This window comes from Metopolophium dirhodum, chromosome 8, assembly GCF_019925205.1.
Source record: "Metopolophium dirhodum isolate CAU chromosome 8, ASM1992520v1, whole genome shotgun sequence".
Classification (NCBI taxonomy): domain Eukaryota; kingdom Metazoa; phylum Arthropoda; class Insecta; order Hemiptera; family Aphididae; genus Metopolophium; species Metopolophium dirhodum.
Genome location: NC_083567.1, coordinates 20,797,346 through 20,820,173, shown reverse-complemented (window position 1 = coordinate 20,820,173; position 22,828 = coordinate 20,797,346). Strand labels below are relative to the sequence as shown.

The 22,828-nt window shown below is 35.8% G+C and overlaps 1 protein-coding gene across 2 annotated transcripts; it reads left to right on the top strand.

Moving 5' to 3' along the window:
• The first annotated feature begins 6,016 nt into the window (after positions 1-6,016).
• On the top strand, positions 6,017-22,188 carry LOC132950870 (helix-loop-helix protein 2-like). Of its 2 annotated transcripts, XM_061022464.1 has the most exons (5): positions 6,017-6,364; positions 11,886-12,023; positions 16,427-16,724; positions 20,740-20,887; positions 21,103-22,188. In XM_061022464.1, exons 2-5 carry the CDS (start codon positions 11,909-11,911, stop codon positions 21,247-21,249), a joined length of 708 nt encoding a protein of 235 aa, XP_060878447.1. In that variant the 5' UTR covers positions 6,017-6,364; positions 11,886-11,908; the 3' UTR covers positions 21,250-22,188. The 2 variants fall into 2 exon arrangements, with proteins under 2 accessions (XP_060878447.1, XP_060878448.1); XM_061022465.1 differs by lacking the exons at positions 6,017-6,364; positions 11,886-12,023 and adding an exon at positions 14,815-15,113.
• Positions 22,189-22,828: the final 640 nt, after the last annotated feature.

Here is a 22,828-nt window from a genome sequence, read left to right as displayed (position 1 = left end):
TTTTTAATCTTATCCTATAGGTATAACAATAATAACATGTAGATCAATTTTTGTTGGCAGTAAAAAAGTGATTGTCTTCAATGTGTACTGTTTTTTTTTTTTTAAACAATATCGTTTATTCGTTGTATCATAATTTGTTTGAATTTAATTTCATGTTTTTTTTATTCAATAATTATATGAATCCGGAATTTCCGTGTGTTGTGTATAAGTATCACAGACATACGAAAAGGATCTCGATCATCTTCTATTATACTGCCGGTCTCGTTAGAAAATTATAGGGGCAAAGCTAATAATATGAGGTCTTGTTCTACGCACACGTGGCACGCAACCGTGCATTGCATCGAAATGCTCACATTAATAACTACTTTATAATTTTACGTTCAATACGGGTTTCTTCTTCTACTTAAACTTAAAAAAAAATAAATATATTTTAATGTTCTCGATTTATGGCATTTCGAGTAGTTCGAAAGTAAAAAAAAAAACACCTGTATTTATACAATATTTATTTCGTACAATTATAATAGTACAGTATAGACGTGTGTGCAGGCAGTAGCTGCTGCAGTACGTTTGTATGCCAGAAATTAATATTATATTATATTATTATTATTATAAATTATAAGTATTTTATTCGTTATTAGGTCAATAATTATTGTTTAAGTAATAATTTAAACATTTTAAACAAAGAAAACACGCGATATAAAAAAATCTGTTGTTCAAACATCAAGTAAAAAAAAAATGTATTTAATTAGATATTTCATAATATTTGGATACCTGTATCGAGTAACGATATCAGTTAATATTTAAAACAAATAATACATATTATCTAAAATACTATGTTCGTAATAAACAGAATTTGTTTAAAATTTTGAATCTTATAGAAATTGCTTGCAATATTGAATCTTACACAATCGTGATGGCAATAATAATATGAACACAGAAGTTCAAACAATGTTAATAGTTGTGTATACGACTACGAATTTAAATTTTCCAAGATATAAACTTTTGTTTGGGCAAGCAATACAACATTTTAAATCTTTAACAGTGCTTTTATCGATAATACTCTTATATATACACTATAATATAAAGCTTAAGTTCTTGCCTATAGTATCATAAAACAAATCTAACGTTATTTTTAAAGGAAAGTATAAATTACTTAGTATTTAATTGTTTTGATAATCTTAAAAAATACTCGACTTGTACATTTTATTATTCCACGTTAGGCCATCTATATTATAGCACTGTCGCACCACCACCATATTAAATTCCGTAACTTATTCCTCTTGTTAGGTACCAAATTATTCGAATCATTAAAATTATTTTTAACCATCACATGTAAAATTTACAATGTAAAACTATTATTGGTTATTCATTTTTAAAAATTGAAATTTGAATTAGGTATGTATTATAGTATTATATTATTTTTATTGGCATGAACTAATTCGATCAAATTAAAGTTCCTAAATTAATATTTTTTAAATTTAATTATTTATGATATAGCTAGGTATTCAATATGATATTATATTACAACTTATGTCGTGCTAACAATTCGATAAGTGTCATTATCAAGATAAAATATAGGATATACATATTTATAATTTATATTTTCATATATAGTTTATGCACCTGCACTACATGCTTCATATTCACACTGCAGCTGGCTTAAGATTTCTATCAGCGACTTTAGCATACTTTTATACCTGCGCATCGAAAATAGTCTACAAATTAATTCTATAGACGTACAATTATTGTCGTACTCGAATACTTACCATTTACCATTACACTCCAGTGTTATTAGTGAAATATAGTAAAACATTGTTTTTATTATGAATATGTATATTATACTATATACCTATTTCACTTTAATTTACTTATATTAAAATTAAATGTAAAATCATAAAAATGTATTTATTTTCTCCCTATTACCTATATATACTAACACAAAATGGTTCTCGGTGACTTTAACGCTTGGCCAGCCTTCTATTTAAAAACTACTATCATACCAGATAATTTAAAACATTTTACACCAAAACAGCTATTTTCAATTTATACTATATCATAATATATAATAGTTAATACATTATATTACATTTGTTTATAATGTTAATAATATGTTGTAGTAACATCATTTTGAAAACGTTTATCGTATATATAATATAACAAGACTCAAAAGTTATCCCTGTCCATTTCACCCTATTATTGTTATTATATCGTGGCATTGCCTGCCGCCGTGCCGACGGGCGTTCAAGTCACTATAGTGATATATATATAATATAGTCCTGATGCACGCGCCTTCGTTAAGTACGTTGTTTAATGAATAGGCGGTGGCGGCGGTCAGTGTGTTTTATTTAAGACTTCATAAAAAACATCGACCATTATCCTCAGTATAAATGGATCCAACGTTAAGGGTGGTCGGTCGGGTGAACAAACTAAACTAAAAAAAAAAAAACAACCCATCACTAGATGACCATTTATATATCTTCTAATTATATTCTAATTTTAAATCATCATTTATCTTGATAACAAAATGTATACGTATAAAAAAAACCTCAACCACCGCCCCGCCGGGCTTTTCATGTTATAGGTAGGTATATAGAGGTAGTTTTTTTTTACCTATACCTCTATAGGTACTATTCTGTTAGGCAGATGCATTTTGAACATCATAAAATATTCGAATGTTGTACGAAGTAATGAGAAATAATTGTTTGTGTAAAATGTTTTGACAATGAACGCGATAAATGGTTTTACGTTTTGTTTAAGGGTAAATCATATCAGAAAGTATTTTTAAATTAGAAATACATATTGGAAACAAATAACAACCCTTTCCCCTTTTTTGTATTATTTATCTTACGTCAAATATCATACAAACAAGTTGATATTATTTTTTATTTGAAATCGAAAAAGTATTTGGGATTATAATAATAATTATTGCATGAATATATACTATAGATAGTTCATAAAAAATATAGTTTTACCTTATACTCAATACTATTTCATCAAAAAATAAAACTAATTTAGTTCTGAAAATACATAAAAAAATCCCATAAACATTGTATTCTCGTTATCGTATGTACATCCATGTTGGTTTTTCTGGAAATCGAACAATACAATATTTATTATTTTTATATACTGCAAAGGTGTTAATGGGAAATTGGAAACAACATGATCGTTATTCACATCAATTGTGTTCGACCATGGGAATGTGCTATTGGAGCCAAGATATTTACTTAAGATTTTAAAATCGGTTTTTTGAACAATGACGGTTATAATGTAGGTTGTGGGTCCCTAGTGGGTGAAATTTATATTGTATTTTATTGATACATTTTTCAATTCCAAGAACTTAAAGATAAATATTTTTTTTAATAAAATCGATTTATAATCCCAATTATAACGCCGGCATTGTCGAATGTCAAATTTATTATTATTATTATTCAATAAAACACTTGTACACACATATAGAATGTATTAAACTACATCATAATATCGTTATATTATTACATTTATTAACCAATGAATAGATTTTTAAACTCCTTTATACTATTAAGCAAACACAGTTGTCTTTATTTAAATATAAAATTTAAGCCAATGATCATAAAAACCAAAAACGACATATCAATGTTCGATCAATTATGGTGGATTTTTTAATTTACCATTAAAAAGTATAATTTATTATAATTTACATAAAGATCAATAGGGTGGTAATGGAAGGTAATGGAATCCGTTTACTATGTTGAATAGAAAAAATCTGCGTTTATCGGCCGTTTCATCGGCTAATAGAAAAACATGTTATTTATTACTTATTCAATTTACATCAATAAATTTGAATCTTCGAATAAATCACAACAATATTATACGTAGGTATACCTATATTTTAAAAAAAATCAAAACTATTATTTACCTTGGACAATTACGCAAACAAATTAATTGTTAAAATATGTTAATTTAAAGATAGTTGTATAATACATATTTTAAATTTGGAAAACTTTATTTATACCTACATTCACATATTATTATGAAACAATTAATATTTAAAAAATATGCAAGACGCACAAAATTGAAAATGTATTCCTATCCACCTATGCCAGGCTATAAGTAACATAATAAATTAGTTTTTTATTTAACTCTTTCACGAATCAAATGATCAAACAAATTATTCAGATAATTCATCGATCCTTTTCTTGTAAAATATTACAATATGTTATACATGATTATTATTTTATTTAAAAAAAATGAATTATCTGAATTTGATCATAGAACTGATATCAAAATATGGTATATGATGTATTCCGGTACTAGCGTCTTATGAATTTTAATTTTTAACAGCCATGTTATTTGAAATTGCATCCGACCATCGCGTCACTTAGTTATAGTACTGTTCAGCTTGTTTGGAAAATTAAATTAGTACCTTTAGAATTTTGATAGGACTAACCTGCAGTAGCCTATACCTGTTATCTATTTCCGAGTATTAAAACCGGTCTAAACGGTTGCTAAAAATGATCTATTTACCGTTTATCCAAAAATGATCTATTTATCATAAGAAGCGCACGTCGGACGCGAGGCGCTGTACCTACAGGTAAACAGGTTTTGTTTGAATTATTTCAAAACTAAGCTTCAGAAGTTATTATAAACAGCTTAACAGCATCTCATCTTGGAAATAAATTAGAATATTGATGGACGTTTATGGTTTATATTTACATTTATTTACATCGGCTTAATAATATATTAGTAAATATAATATATTTTATGAATCTAACCAGTATTAATGTATCATATATAATATACAACTGCAGCCTGCGGGGCCATATGTACTTAAATCGAATAAACACATTTATAATTCGGTAGGTGTTTGAATCTGTTTTTCAAATTTTGGTTTCGTCACGATGGACACGCGTCCACAATAAAGATAGTCCTCCCAAATATGCGAAATACATCGTTTTGCAGGTTTGCCGCTATAATATTATTAAATTCGCTGTCTGCGTGTTTCAGATAAAAGAAATGGACCAGCGACTCGCGTTTTTCCGACCGCCGCTGAAGACGCGTGGGAAGTCGTGGAAGAGGAAAAAAAACCATGCGACGCCAATAGTATAGAATTCGCGTTCGCTTTCGGCACGACGGGATGGTACCTTATACCGTCCGTCGCACCGGAGACTTTGATGAACGTCGACGCAATAACACGCGTTCTCTCCGACGACGTATGTAGAGCAAAGCGCTACACACACACACACACACACACTCACACTCGTCACTCACACTCGTGTACGCGTTTTGCGCGACCCGCGTGCTCGGACAAAGGATTTTCGCCGGTCCACTCTTATTACGATACACTTACACAAAACACACACACACTCTTAATATATTAAGTATAATATAATATTATTATATATATATATTTCGAGACGGTGGCGGTGGCCTTCGACGGTAGTCTGGTAACCGGAGGCATAGTGGCGGAGGCATGGTGGCGGCGGCGGCGACGACGACTAGAGAAGTGCACCGAAAAAACGACGAAAAAAATAACCGGTTGGCGTTTTAAGTTCCCACGAGCTGCTGCCCGCCAGCAACAGAGTGCTCGATGCGCGCGCGCGAGTGTGCGAGTGTGTGCGTGTGTGTGTGTGTGTAATAAATACTCGTCTCTTGGGTCGTTGTTTTTTTTCCGTGCGTACTATTCTTTGCCGTCGCCGCCGCCGCCCGGCGGTGGGGATGGCGCGTGCCTTCGGTGTATATGCCCGCCGCGCGCCGCGTTTCCAGGTGTCCGGTCGGGCGCGCGCGCGAGCCACCGGCGGCGTCGGAGCGGCAGCAGTGGGGATGACAAGAGCCGCCGCCGCCGCCGTCGACATGGCCGCGCGCTGTTCCCCTATATATATATAACACATATATATATACATAACGTTGCTATTATGCATATCGATATATACATATATAATATTATATATATACATAGACGGGAACTGCAGCGGCTCACCCCCGTCGGCGTGTCGTCCCTCTCTTTCGCGCGCGCCGTCCCGTCGAACGGCGTACTATATACTCCGCGGCAACACCGGCGCCGCAACCCTCGGACACGATCAGTCGCGTTTCGAACCGCACACGTACACGACGCTCGCTCCCAAGCTCACCCATACTCACGTCCAAGCTTCACATCCACACGTTTCATCGTATCACAATAACAATTTTGTATTTTCCTGTCATTCGTTCTAAGTACCACTGTACCAGACTAGTATACCTGTCTCCGTACCAGCAAGCACCGACGCCGACGGCTTCAGCTCGCTCCACTCCACTGCTGCTGCAGTAGAATTTCCACGCCCGCGGATCGACTACACCTCCGACGAATAACACCGTTATCGCCGTACTGCGCGATTGTTTTTCTTTGAAGGTAAAAAATTTTATTATTTTTTTTCCATTAGTTACTTAGCGTAGTCATGCTATATTATTATATTATTTGTTATGATTATTATCTTTATATTTATCATTATTATTATTGTTTTTGTTATACATATATTATTTATGTATTTTACGATTAGTAAATAGTATTTGTAACTCGTGTCGTATCACTGAAAATTCGTTTGAAATGTAAACTGTTTATAATAGGTATATCAGACAATCTCGCTAAGTATTAGATAACATTATACTTGTTTCGAAAAATTCTTAAACCGGGGGAAATCATAAACCATTCAGTTTATAAACTACCGATTTGAGCTAAAACTAACTTAAGTTGTTCAATATTTTGCGATCTTAAGTACTACCTAATAATACAAATAAATATCTTAAGTTCAAAAATGTTTTTCTTCACATTATGGTTTGTTTAATTTCACACAGTTATAGTTTGTATTATTAGTAGGTTTTTCAAGCTTCTTCGTTACAAAAAAAACTAAAAATAGATCTCTATTTTAAATCCCGTATTCATATAACAGTCAATTTGGTGTATTTAAATGTCCGTTATACAGCGATAGATGCCTAACCCTTTATTCGGCGTCTCGTTCAGGAACGGATCCTGCAAAGGGTACCCGCCAAGTCAATCGTAATCTCCCCCGTTGTGAAAAAAAATATATCGAGTTTTGATGTTTCGTATTGTAATGAGTCTTTATTACGAAAATTACATTTGAAAAAGTCTCTTTTTAAAAATTCTTTGTATTTATTTTATAAACTATTATTATTATGTAGTTGTAAATCGTAATCTAACCTATATAATTTTATTCATTTTTTACGTACTAAAAGCCTGTGACATGCGTGTACAATAAAAGTATAATTAGTAATAAAAGTGTTTGTACATGGTTTTCAAATTTCCCGCCAGTCTAACAATAATATTATAGATCACTCCTCTACCCCCTCCCCCCCGCCGCGTATTCTCGGGGCTGGTTTGCCCCCCGGCCGTGCTTAATATTCTACTTGCACCGTAGTCGCCGCGTTTTGTTATTGTAAATTTAATCGCGGCTAACTCGTACCGACGCGCCGCGTTAAAGGGCGATGGGTGAGGGGTGGTGATGGAGAGAAATACATCGAAAAGCAATTTTTCAGTTTCCGCTTCGCACGGGTTGTTTTTACGCGGCGTATCCGGTGTGCACCGTATAGTAAGTAATAACTGGTATGTATAGGTGTATAATACTCGGACGAGAACTCTTTTTCACTCGGCGCGCGGGGAAAAAGGGGTACCCACCGCACGTACGCGTCCGGTATAATATTTGTATTATTATTTATTTATTTATGATATTGTGTGCCCGTTTTACCGTGTACGGATTTAAAAGTCGTATACTTAGGTAGGTATATAGAGTAACCGTATGTACACATATATATATAAGGCCGATGCGGGCCTACCGAACACGTACGCGCGGGAGCGAAAAAATAATGTCATGCGCGGTCACGATCCCGTCACGAACGTCATATATTATTATATCGTATTTATTTTATTTTAACGCGAAATTTACAGCTCCGCCAGGTTTACGACGAACATTATATACCACGTCGCGTCCTATAATAATACAATACACGGTACATGCGGCCACACGAGGATTTCTTTTAATTTCGATATAATGTTATATAGCTCAGTAGTTGATATAATATTATTATAATATACGATCGATAAACTTTACTTTTCGTCTATAGGGCGGCCGCTTTCGCAGTCTACGGTACGATATCGACGCGCGTTTTATACGACACACGTGTGCGTATAAAAATATAACATAATAATAATATTATATTATTATCGTGACACAGGAGGTACCATACGTGATAATATTATTATGTTTCGCAGTCGTAAAACCCGTGAGCGTACGGGGCGAGACGGTTTGTCGTTTGTCCCGCGCCTGGAAAGTCAAATTTTATTGGCCAATACGCGACAATTTATAATAATAACATATTAATTTTATTAATTTTATCTGATATCACGTTCGGATTAAACACCGCGCCGACGACTCTTACGGTGGCGTCGCGGGGGAGGGGGGCACCCGTAATCCGTACGTAGATACGACGTGTCGTTAATCGTCCGAGTAATTTGTCACGTCGCTGTAGGCTGTGCGCTGTGTGTGTGTGTGTTTGTGTGTTTGCATATTATTATAAGTGGCTGTTCCTTTGTGCGCGCACAATGCGGGTTCGACTCCTAAACAGAAGACACTATTGTATTAGTGTTGTAGTAGTTTAACATATTAAGTATATTTGTTTTTGTTTTTTTTTTTTTCATTATTATTATTATTTCATTTCGCTGTTGTAGATCGCTGCAATAATTATTTATCTTTATGTGTAAATTACCCGTGTGCGTCCCGTATGATATAATATCACGCTCGCACTGCAGCGCGCCGAAAATACACATAGCCGCGTTATTATTATTACTATCGTTGTAGGTATTGTTTATTATTATTATTTTCATGATTATGATTATTATGTACCTCTACCTATGATATACGCCACGACAGTACTATATTTATTTCGTTGGCCCAAGAAAACGCGCGACAACGGTATCGTGTGTCACAACGCAGCACGCGCGCAGGCACTTAACCGGCGGCGACGGGCGAGGTGAAAATAATGCATAATAATATTAGGTATACATCATGTCCTTCGGCAGACATATATTTTTAAGGATACGGGATCCAGACACTATAATATGCATGTTTCATGCTGGTACGCGTAAGACGTTCGGTTATGAATAACAAATATATAAATAATAATATAATAATGATCGTATATACGACGGCGGTATACTTATAATATATTATATATTATATTATGCGCGTATAATAATATGTATGTATAATAATATTGCCTATATTGGGTTTTTGGGGTTACCGCCGTGCGCGCGTGTATTTGAGTCAACACTTTTTTTTTTTTTTTTCTGAAGTCCATGCAGGTAGTCGTTATGCTAAACATGTAGATTACCATTGTTATTTGGCGTCCTACAACGGTTGTCGTATACAACAGTCGTCCGTTTCCATCCGCTGCACGATGCGGATAACGTTAATTGTAACAACCATATATATATATATAAAAAACAACTTACGTACACTGTAATCTCTATCAGTCTCTATCCATTATAATTTTATGGTGACAAATTGTACGACAATTTACCAAGTAAAGCTTCTAAATACCGCGCGATTTGAGTCTACAGAACTTCGCGCGCGGACTTCCTATAACCGACGAAAGTCCTCGGAAAGATTATTCCGAACGTTCGACAAAACAACACGCGTTTTTATTGTCACGTTTAGACATCCATTATAGAAGAAAGATAATCGTCAAAAGTACATAATGATATTATCCTTTTCTCAAAGTATTTTTCATTCTCGTTAAGTTTCTCAAATCTTGTAGTGCTGCAAAACACGTCATATTATTATTATGTATTCTTATTTCTTATATCATATATAACTCGTTCGAATTCAGTCACTGCGCAGTTTTCGATTTCAATCCGTTAAAATAAAATATTTGAACACTTTTACGTATTTCACCCCGTTGTCAAATCTCAAACCTATATATATACCGCACTAGCAAGTTGACACGGTTTTTAGACCCCGAGAAGTTCCATTTTCGTATCAGGCCGTCCACAGCATAATAGAATATATAACCTAGACAAACCCGTCTGCAACAGAACGGAATTGCGACATTGTCAAATCGTTTAAGTATAATATATACCTACATATATAGTATGGTATTATAAACCCGTCGCGAACAACAACCACCCTTGCAAAATGGGAGACACGCGGGGTTGATGTGCGTGCGTTTATAATGGTATATAGGTGAATAATTTCCCCCCCAAACGGTTTCCGTGCATATATATAATGTGTATAGTATTATAATACTTGTGACGCTGCTGCCGTTGGTGCGCGCTGTAGAAAAACAGAAAGAGAGTGATGAACGGGCGGTGTGGTGGAGGGAAACGGGGCGGCAGCGTACGATCGCACTCGAGCATGAAACTGGAAAAAAAAATATATGTATATACGAAACCATTAACCAACCCTCCATTATAATAAGCCCTTTACGCACGCACGCAGGCACAACCCCCTGTAGAATGCGTGTATAGAGAACCGGTTTTCGTGGGGCGCGCACAAATCCCGGGTCCGTCGAAGTGTGTACGAAAAGAGAAAAAATTATTATGCATTCTACCTACCTAGGTATGTATAAAAAGCCGCCGCTCTAGAGTTATTCAACCGACCGCGATCGTAATGATATATATATATTCCGACGAATTACATTCGAATAAAAAAACTTGTACCGGGCCGACAGCGGTTTCCCCGTGCGTACACATTATAATATTATTGCTATCATAAAATAAATTATAATAATAACATACTATACGCATTGAATATGCCTATTTATGTAATTTCGATTTCGATTAGTGGTGTGAGACGGCGTTATCGCCGATGAGCGTTCCGATGAATGAACGAACGAAAAACAATACGTCACCTTATTATGGTATTAGGTACGTGTAAAGGCGGTACTGGCAGCAGTGACAGATCTGAAACCATGATTAACGTGGCCAAGCTTGTAAAACCAGTTGTCGTTTTGAAAACGTGCCGCGGCCAATTACATATTATATATTATTATTATATTGTTTCTAATGGGTTTTATTTTTCAAACAAACTGACGTTTACCTATATAATATTACATATATATAGTTCTCGACGACCACGGACTTGCCGACAAATTGTTTAGTTTGTGATAAGACTCATACAGTGTACACACATACATACACGATATATCGAGCGTAGAGCAATCATAGCATATTTATCTATAGTATAATATATTATCATTATCTATATAGATCTTGCGTATAGGTCGTGCGCGTGTTTGGAAAGGGCCGAAGATCTCTGTACGGTGCCGCGTGTGGTTAAATATTATTATTATTGTTTAGGTTACAACCACGGTCGTATAATATAATATTGAGGGTTGATTGGAAAACTAGTAAATCGATTATACGACCGTCGTAAAACCACGCAACGAGGGTAATATATACCATAATATATAGACATGTGTATTATATACATATAGGTGCGCACTCGCGACATTGCAGCTTGCGCAAAGCAAAGCAACAGGCGCGCGTGGTTAAAGGCAGGCGATTTTATTTTGTTTATCAAAAGCAGATGCGACTCGCACGCGTGCATACACAATAAACCTCTCGTTTATCAGTACAAACATTGGAACCGAAGACGGCGACAATAATAATTAATAATCCAAACCGGTGGTGGCGCCCCGGGGAGGTGGTTGAAACAATATTATACTTCTGACCCTAAAAACGAGGCTTCGTACGCCGCAGTGCGTCTTGTACATTATTGTTTCATGTACCTATTCTATTTCAATACGACATCGCGGCAATAATAATATATTATTATCGTATCGTATCGTCTCATGTTATAATATTATGTGTTGTACTATTCTCGCAATGTATTAACGCAAGTCCTATTGTATCGCTTCAGGTTTTATCACAAAAGGCTCTACGATGATGAGCCTTGGCGAAGAACTGAAATCCAGCATGCCGTCCTTCATGCAATTCTGCTCCAGAGTCGACGTAGGCAACGTACAGGAAGACTGGTGGACCGCCGGATCCGACGCAGGTAAGGGTCGACAATACAGTAATATATTATATTATTAAAATTTTTAATAATTTATTGTGATTTGGTGCGAGTGTGAGTGTATATATACGACATGCGTGCTATATTTGGTAAACATATTAAATATTAGCTATGTAAAAAGGGGGGGAGGAGAGGGAAACGAAAATTCGTTACAGATTTGTCCGTTTTGCCTGGCGATAATACACAATAACGAGACAAGAGCTCAACCGCCGGAACTCGGAGGTTTGTGTTTTATTTTATTTATTGTTTTGGTTCTCACACACTAGGAAATGAGTTGTTACCGTGTTACGCGGACCGTGAACATTTTGCCTAGTCTCCCCACGCACTGCATGCAGAGTCCTCGTCACCGCTTGGGGTTGAAATTTCGAATAATTCGCTCAGGTGCGTAGCAATTATTGTACTCTGCAGCGGCAACCCTTCTGAATAGTACACCTATATACGCTTTACGTGTCCGACAGGGTTGCGCGCGTTAAATCGAGATTATCCGTGTGTACGGCGTGGGACATAATAACGTAATAACCAGCCCGGAAGTAGATTCGGTTCGGGTGAAATTATTTAATTTGACGGTTGGTCAGTTCGGCTCAGGTGGCAGCGCCCACTACTTTACACTGCGGTGCAACTGTTGTTTTGTTTATATAGAATTTCATTCGTATATTTATTATAATATAGTCTGCTACCATAACGCGCAGCGTATATATTATGATAATATGATATATATGGTTCGGTAAAACGAACTGTATTTTATATATATATATATGCATAGGTACTGCAATATATATTATTACGATGTTATGACCAAATGTGCGCGTCAAGTCCGCGAAATGTCCGGACCGTACCGTTACCAGACAGATCGAGAGGGTGGTAAAAAGGTGAACGCCTTTCATTAACGTCTTTGTGCACCATATGTTGCGTGTTTGCGTCGCGTTCCCGTTCTCGTCTAGTCTAGAGAGACCATATGGGCTATATATACGCGCGGTCTGTTCCCAAGGAATTGAAATATATGTACGTCATATGGTACATGACATAAGGTGTATGAATGCTTGCTAGTATAATATAGTAATATCTACTTTATACCTTCGGAAAAAAAATCGTCTACCCGCTAGACGTTATATTGTTTTCCGTGTTTCTTTTGATCTCACGTGTATTATTATACTACGGCTGGCGGCCTGTGTCCGAAACTTATGTATGGTTACTTATTATTATAATACAGAGTGATTATTATTAATATTAAACAGTAAACACTAAACACGCATTGTCTCGAAAAGTATTAACGTTTTTGAAAATATATTGTTTTGAACAATTTAACTTAATTTTTGAATAAAGTTAGTTAGGAAAAGTATAATATATGGTTTTTTTATCGTTATCATCTTATAAGTATTTACTTTGTCCTGAGTCACAGAATACCTACATATTTTATAATTTCAAAAGGTACCATAGCAGATTTTTGTAAGAATTTCGATGTATAAAAATCTAATTTCAAACGAGTAGATATATCTAGTTGTAACTTTCAGCATTATTATATAATATAAGTGGTGTGGATTGAAACATATTAGTACCCCCCAAAATGTTACAGGTCTACTATATTCCACTAATTTAAACTTAAAATAAGTATTCAGAAACTGGAAATAATATATTATGTATACTATCATTCAAAAAATATGTAAGAAACCTATTACCTATAATAAGTACGATAAGAAATAAGAATATTTTACTTTTTTTCAAAAATGTATTTCAGTAAAAACAAAAATTTTCTGGACAACAAGTGTTAAAAAATCATTATAATATTATGTACCTATAATACCTATACATATCTACAGGTAATATATACGCACGGCGAGGAGTAATACTGTGGGAAAAAATCTCAGTGAACATTATACATTTTTGACAATAATATAACATATAATCCATTAATACAATATATTATTATTGTTATATACAGATAATACTTCCATATATTATATTATAATATGCATTAGCGTAGTGTACGATGTACACAATAATATCGCAGTCAACTTCGATATCCGACGGTTTGACCCGATTGTTTTTTTTTCGAGATAATAAATTATTTTACTCTGGACATACGTAAATGTACTATCACATTGGAACGACGTGAGGTCCGCCAAAGAAAAATAAATTGTCTACGGAATATAATAGCCGACGCGAACGTGTAACTCCGGTAGTGCGCAGGTATATATAATAATAATAATAATTCAACGCGGCCTTACGTAATCGGGGTGCTCGGTCGCTTGTGTGTGTCTATTGTCCACCCGTCTCTTCTTTGAGCCCCTCCCGGCGTGCTGCACATCACGAATTCCCTTGGGCGGAGGGTGCCCCGACGCGATTTGAAAAAAAAAAAATTTGTTACATTTGCCCCTCCAACGTGTATAGGTAATATATTTTATTATATAATACCTATACATTATATACGACGAAATACCGTACTTAACCGACGCTCTTTGTGTGTAGGGTCGGAATCCCTGTGGCAAACTCGCACGACGCACACACTGGCAAATACACACGCACTCGCACGAACATACATATGCGCACACATACTTACACACAAACGCACGCACACAAACACAACCCTCTATAGGCCCTCTCCATTGTGCGCCGCCCAGACCTTTAGGCGGCTTTGCATGGTACCTCCAACATCCCCGTTTGTGCGTGTGCGTGCAACGACGACGGTGGTGGAAACGTACAACAAAAAAAAACTGGTTTAAAACACAAAAGGTTATACCAATGTGTGTGCCTGCGTATACCTGGCGCGCGATGTTTGTACGATAAATGCGATCTCAAAAATTCTCCAGAGCCCAAATACCTATTCGCCGTTCGTATGCGATCCAGTTTCGTACCGGCCACCATATTGTCCGCCGGTACGTTTACCTAGTTCGTTCCCGAGCGCGCCGTCGTGTATACTAAAACCGGAGAAAAACGCCAAAAAAACGCCGGAAAAACGATTTTCTCGGCGTGTTTTTATAGGTACATATAATATATAAATATCACTGCTGTAATTCGCACTTATGGAGACTTCAAGTCCGCCGTCACCGACTGATTCTTCTAGTCAACAACTGGGTGAGTTTCGAAACGCGGTTCTACCCGGGCGTGTACGCATTGTAATGATATGCAAATCACCCCTATATAATATTATTATCATCGTATTATTTACCGTCCCTATTCTTATCGCGCGGTGATTTCAACCGACGACGATAGACAAATAATTACAATTAGTTGTTGTTTTTATTATTATAGGTATTTACTATTTATTCCACCACTATAATATAATAATAATAATATATTATATTCTCTATATACCTATTGGCCATCAATATTAATGAGTATAATTTAACGACGATAATATCTGACGATTATAACCAGAACCTGTTTTTGACCGAAATTAAACTGTTCGCTGGCGCGAACGGTCGCGCGTCGGACGTCGTCTTCGTCTACATAACGCGTGTTGTCGTCGCCGCACCGTCGCGTACTTATATTATAATATTATTATTACTGTATAATATAATATGTCTATATCGTTATAACATGTAATGTATATTATCCCGGAATTTTTTTTAATAAAAATTTTCTAACGGATGTTAAGTTCTTATTTCACTCCGAGCCCGGCCACCGTTTCAATGGAACGAAATAATTTTAATAATAATAAAACAAGAACTCGATGTTGAGTGTGCCTATTGTTTGACGGCAGTACAGAAGAAGGGCCGTGTTAGCGTTTCCGGTTTTTTTTTTATACGAGCGGACCATAATATAACCACCGATGACGACTCGCCCCGTTGTAAAACCTAAAAAACTAAAAAACTAAAATATATATACACAGCACGCGGTCGGTACTCTCGCGGATGATGATGGATTGGGGGTGGGTGGGGGTGAGGTTGAGGAAAGCGGTTGCCTAATGGAACGATGACTATATATTATAATATGTATTATAAAATAAGTACACATCAACAACAACAACGACCATAATAATAATAATATACATACTTAATCGGTCGGTTTGTATGCAAATACGCGTTCATCGCGCCGCTCTATTATAAGCCACGCGCACACAAAACGAGAGAGATAATGCGCGTAGGTATATGCCTACATATTATTATTATAACGACAATGGCGGTTCTTATCGTTCGCGCGTGAGCTCTTCAAATTTGGTTTTTACTCCCGTTTTTTTTAACTGAATTATATATAGATACGAGGTACCTTATATACATATTTTATTATCTGCGTCGCATTACAAATTACAATAAAACACCGTGAGCACACTCGCATACACATAATAATATATATTATAAATTATACTATACTCATATTGTACTCTGCCGGTGATTGCCGTCGTTGCGTCCTTACACTGGAAAATAATTCGTTGTTTCTACTTTCAGAAGCGTTCGCTCACAACAACAAGGAAGAATGGCTATCGGACTCGGACAGTCAAAACACGATTATTTGCAGCACGACCAGCTCGTCGCCCGGACCCTCGTTGGCGTCCACGTCCACTGGCGGTGGCCAGAAGGCCGGTTCGTCCAAAGTCAAGCAGGGCAGTCGGTCCAAAGACACGCCGGCCGGACAGAAACCCGCCCAGGTGGTGGCCAGACGGAACGCCCGCGAGAGACGCCGAGTGCAGGCGGTCAACTGGGCGTTCGCCAGGCTGCGAAAAGTCGTTCCTCTCGAAGAAAACAAGTGAGTGCAATACCATTATATTACCTATATATGTATAGTATTATGGAAAACACACATTGTATTATTGCAATAATATATACTATTATATTTATCGCGGGGAAATTGGGCGATCTGGCAAATATTAATCGGCTCCGATTGACAATCATTTTTATTTTTCAATATAATATATAGATACGTCTATTCACTGCACAACGCTATGACAACGTGAAAAATTGTACTGAATAATAAAATATGTAATGCTTTCACTCTTCGTAAAAATAATAAATTATTCCCCTGATATTTTGTAATTATTATAAACATAGGTACGTAATCCATTACAATACAAGAGACTAAATTATTCGAGCAAAATATCGTCATTATATAATAATATATTATATTTTATTTGAGGAATATTATTAATATAATTCCAAACTCTGTGGACTGCATGGTATCATTGTAAACCGAACACACAACTCAAACACAAGCCCTTCGGCGTGTTCTATAATACTCGTATAAAATGATCGATCAAAAAAATATAATACATAGGTGTATAAAATATTGACGTTTTGTGCCAACTGCTCATACATCATAATGTACCCTTTTCGTATAAAAAAAAAAATAATATAAATTTAACAACGCACAAAAAGAACGCGCCGAATATAATATAATATGATAATATATAAGCAACTCGACGTTGCACTGGATTATAATCCGAAGGTTATGAAATTAACAATTTATGTTTTTAAGTATTGCGTACAAAAAAAATCAACGATTAAGCGTGTATTAACGTATAAATTAGTTGAATCGACTTTAAACTACAAAATTAATTTTTAAATTGCGCCACAAATCAATAAAATTAATTGAAAATTTGTTTTTTTCACTTCGTCGGGTTCGATAATATTAAAACAATAACAACATTTTAATATTTACCAGATTACTCTTCACTGATGCGTGTGGCACATTGACGAATTTAGATTCAATGACAGATACTGTCAATATCACGCTACTGTAGTTGTCTCAAGTGCTTGGAAGTCATTCAACGGACGGCCGTACAGAAATGACGGCTAGTACCTAAACATATATTATAATAAAGTCACATGCATCCTTTCGTGTATCTAAACCATAACAGAATATGCAGCTATATATATATATATATAGGTAATATAATATGTCTTCATACATATTATTATAATATCTCATTTTTGTTCTCAAGGCCCTCTTAATCGCCGCGTCGTTAACCCTCATCCCGTGCACTGTTCATGAACCGAAATGTTTGTTTAAAAAATTAAACCTTCCCTTCCGACCGTTCACGCACGTTTAGACGTATTTTTAGATTATATTACCTACATTATGCTGTATGCTCTGCACTGGGGCTGTAAAATCCTTTCACGATATACAGTGTTTCCGAAAAACAAACCCTGCACTACAGCCCCAACCTTGCGTTATCTCGGAAATTCTCGGAAGTCCGTTTGGTTAGGTATAAAACAAACGATTTTCTTTCGGTACACGCGGTTATCACTGCTCACGGCGGGGGTACATGTGCAGGAATGGTAGATATCCGGAGTATTAGTGTAATATTTGACGACCGAAAAACTAAATGTATATATATATGTACATATTATTATATATTAACATCATATGACATCCACTATTACCTAAGCTTTATACCGAGTCGTTTAAAAATATATATACTATGTATATGAGACTTAAACACAGACCTTCATAAAATATGATAGCTTAACAATACACCTGTGAGGACCCGAGAAGTTTCACGACACGAACGCCAGTAATTATATATTGGCCTTCTTTGATTTATCATCGGAAACAAATTTAACGATTCCGTTGCAGCCGGCGAAAGGCGTTCGATCTGGCTGCCGAAAAGTTCTCTTCCCGTCTCTCGCCTGCTGTCAACGGTATATTATATGTAAAAACGGAGGAGATATAAAATTATAATATATATTATAAGTACGCGTTATGCGCATAGTAATATAATATAAAAGAAGGAACCACCGGACCGCCGCCGATAATAAAACATTAAAACGAAATAATAATAATAAAAACTGGTCGTAATAATTAGTGTTAGCGTGCGGCGGCAATTTTGTACAAATATAAGTAATAACGTCTTCTCGGGCGGCACTTGAGGTCAAACTATATACGACGACGACGTCGACGGGACAGGTGATGTGGTGGCGTGTCCCGTGGCACGAGCCGCCCAAAAAACTAAAAAAAAAACCAAAAAAGCACCTGCAACGAGACGCGGTCGTCGTCGTCTTCGTCTTCGTCTTCGTCGTCGGTAGCAAGTCGACTCGTTCCTTCTTCCTTGTCCTAGTCCTCCTCCTATGTATAATATTATACGCGCGCGTACATACACATCTATATAATGATATGTATATATATTATACATATTATGACCGACGACCGAATCGTCTACTCCTCCGCCGCCGGTCCCCGTTATTAATAATAATATTACGCTGCACACACACACACACACATAAACACACGTCTCATCAATATTTTATTATATACCTACATGAGACGTGTGCGCCGGCCAAGAGGAAGAGATTAAAAACATTTCGGGTGGAACCGGTACGCGGCGGCGGCGAATGTACATATTATTATTATAATATTTTGACCAGCTTTTCACTCTCCCTCCGCGCCGCCCCTTCGCCGGCGCCGCTGTCTTATTTTTCGGCAAACTGGTTTTTTTTTTTACACTTAGTAGTCGTGTGCCACCAATGAAAGAAACGGATAAAAAAAAAAAAAAACAAAACAACAGGTGCTTCTGGACCGCCGACACCAGTCAATTATTATTGGCGATCGCACCTACTTTACGACGTCCGTATAGTATTAACGTGTATATGTGTATAGATATCATATATTAAGTATATAATATATATATATATACACACACACACACACACACACACAAGTTTAAATGATGCGCGCGTCCGGCGCGTGCCTGGTTCGATTTTTGTTTTAATAACTGTACACGCGTTTTCAGTCGTCCCCGCGGCTTGATGCCACGCGCGGATTCTGAAATATTAACAACCCCTCCCGCCGTAACGTACGTGCAGCGTACAATAATTATTATTATACGCGCTAAAACGCTTCATTATATTATACCACAGCCTGCTGCAACAGGTACGCAGTATACGCACTCGGAGCGAACGGTTATTTTTTCGTCATTTAATTCCCGGCCTAACGTAATCGCAGTCGTTTTTTTCCAACTTACTCGTTGCACCGCAAATCGTCTCGCTTTTCTGTATATATGACTAATAAGAACGTTTCACCAAACGCGCTAACCTCATCCCCGACTCCCGTCCCGACTCCACCACAAATCTGCAAATCGCAAATTTAATCAACCCTTGCGGACTTTTGGGATTTTCGAGTATATACCGCTAATATAGTACCCATATACCTACTATTTATTTTATTATTATTGTTATTGTTATTATGCCATCGTCCTCGCGCGGGGTACCTATCACGTGCAGCGACAATCGAGTGCGCCTATGTCTGGAAGGCGTATGCTGTACGTAATAACATATAATAAAAACACTAATATAATAATAAATATAATTTAAGTCACATGTCGCCAATATTGCGCGCGTCTCGGCCCATTTGTGTGCTCGCGCGTCGTACTCGCCGCCGCCACAGATGTTGTTTCCGCACCCTCGTTAGGAACTTCCTGTGCACCAGAGCTCCGTCGTCTCGCGTGGCACCTACATATATATTATATAATCCGTCTGGGCTGCAGCCGCAAGTATACCACTCAGTGCCGTTTCGGCAAATCACTTTTCGGGGTCAAAAACGGGAAAATGTGTGCAACACGCTCTGTATTATATTATGCAGTCGCGGGTACGACGAGGCACACGTGTATATATTAAATATTATAACAGTCTTTTCACCGTTTTATATATTATTATAATAATATAATATGTGTGGTAAAAATCTAGAAAAACGCTATATACATAGTGCATACACAATAATATTATATACTCGACACAAAAACTATAATGTGCTCGTTTGCTTGTTACAGGAGTAAGAGAATGAGCAAAGTCAAGACCTTACAAATGGCCATCGAATACATTAACCAACTGCAAGGTGTCCTGTCTTTGCAGAGCCCTGTGCTGCAGCAGCAGCAACAGCAGCAGCAGCAACAGCAACAGCAGCAGCACAATATCCACGTGAGTATACTGCACCGACACGCAAATAACACAAACTATAAATGCATCTCCTTATTACACGAATTGTTTTCCCTTTATTCGGTATTATTCCTATTTCCACTTTTGAGTTCTCGCCACGATATTATTAATATATTATAATATTTACTTAATATTATTGTATATTTTGTGAAACATTTTAATAAGACCGCGTTGTTTCTATTTGTTTGTCCTTATAGCCCGAACCCGAACAACATCATCAATTGCTGACGACGGCCGACATCAATCTGTTCTCCGACATTCAGTACAAGCTCGAACCCGGCGAGCTCCAATTCCGCATGCCTCCCAATTTCTACACACAACTATTGACTGACAATCAAAATTGACATCGAAAATCTTCGTGCGAAAAATGTTCATTCATCGTGTATTATTATTATTATAATTATTATAGTTAAAAACAATAATTGTCTACGGGATAAAATCAATCGAGAGCCCGTTTGTTTCTTTTATTATTATTATATTATTATTATTATTATTAACAATATCATTATTATTATGATTATTATTATTATTATTAGTAGTAGTAGTAAATGATATTTTGTTTTTGTCACGGTAAATTTTCTTCTAAACATGTTATTGCCACTTTAAAGCAGATTATTATTATTATTATTATTAAGGTGGACAAATACTGTAATGATTACGAATTGTTTTATTCGAATTTCAACATTCATTTTTTTTTTTATATAACTTCATAATATTTATTATGTTTTTGTTAACTTTTGTTATAGTGCATTTAAAGTCTAGTCATTACGCTATTAAGTTGATTACGATTAGGTACACTTTTTTCTCCTTTTGTTTCATCATCATCTCTAAATAATATACATAATTATATGACGTGTATTATCTAAATCGTACCGTATGCATATTGCTAAATTTTAGATTCATTATTTTACTATTTTGGTAATTTTTTTTATATCATTGAAATTTTAATTATTTTTTGTACCCATTATGCTTAGCAAATATTTTTTTAAGGTATTTTTATAACGAATTTTTTACTTTTCTAAAATATTGTTACCTACCTAAGTAAATATATATTAGGCTATGACTATCGACTTTTTGAAATTGCTCATTTTAAAACCACCACGTATACAGGGATAAAAGTTTAAATGTTTTTAAACGATTTGTTAAATTATATGTAAATTATGATGCTCCTGTCTGTACAAAGGCATATTGTATTATTTTTAAGTGCCTTATTTCCATTTTAGTGTTAAGTTTAAAGTGTAAATTATTTTTACTATAAAAAATATAATTTTTTTGTACATATACCAAAATGTGAGTTACATATTCTTTCCATCCGGTGCAGTTGATTGCGCGGTAGATCTTTTTGGGATTTACACGATTGAGAACCAACATTATCAAACATATAACTATATATATAATTTTACAATTTGCAAATTACATGTTTTATCATCGACTTAAAAAAAAATACTGAACAGTCAAGACCTTACCCATGGGGGGGGGGGGGAGAGGTTAAGGATTCACCCCCTCCCAAAAATTTGTTCTGAGTATACAACATTGTGAACAGACAATGAAAAAATATATAAAATCTTTGGAAGCGATTAATATAATATGACGTGTACTACGCTGTAGTGTGATAAATAATAATATAGTTGCGTATTAGTTATTCGCGTTTTTAGTTGAAGATGTAAAAGTAAGTAGTCAATAAATGGAAAATACTCTGTTGAAAATGTATATCATTGTGAAATATATGAGGCTGTGATGAGCGGTATCGAAAAAATACATTTTCAGTGAAATAGGTACCTAAACTTATAATATTCAAGTAATTAAAAACAAGTCTCAATTAAAAACTATTCGAAAATAATATTTTCTGACGGTTTAATTATACCTATACGTTTCTTATCAAAAACTCTTCTAACAAAATACGTTTCCGTGCAAATACTTTTC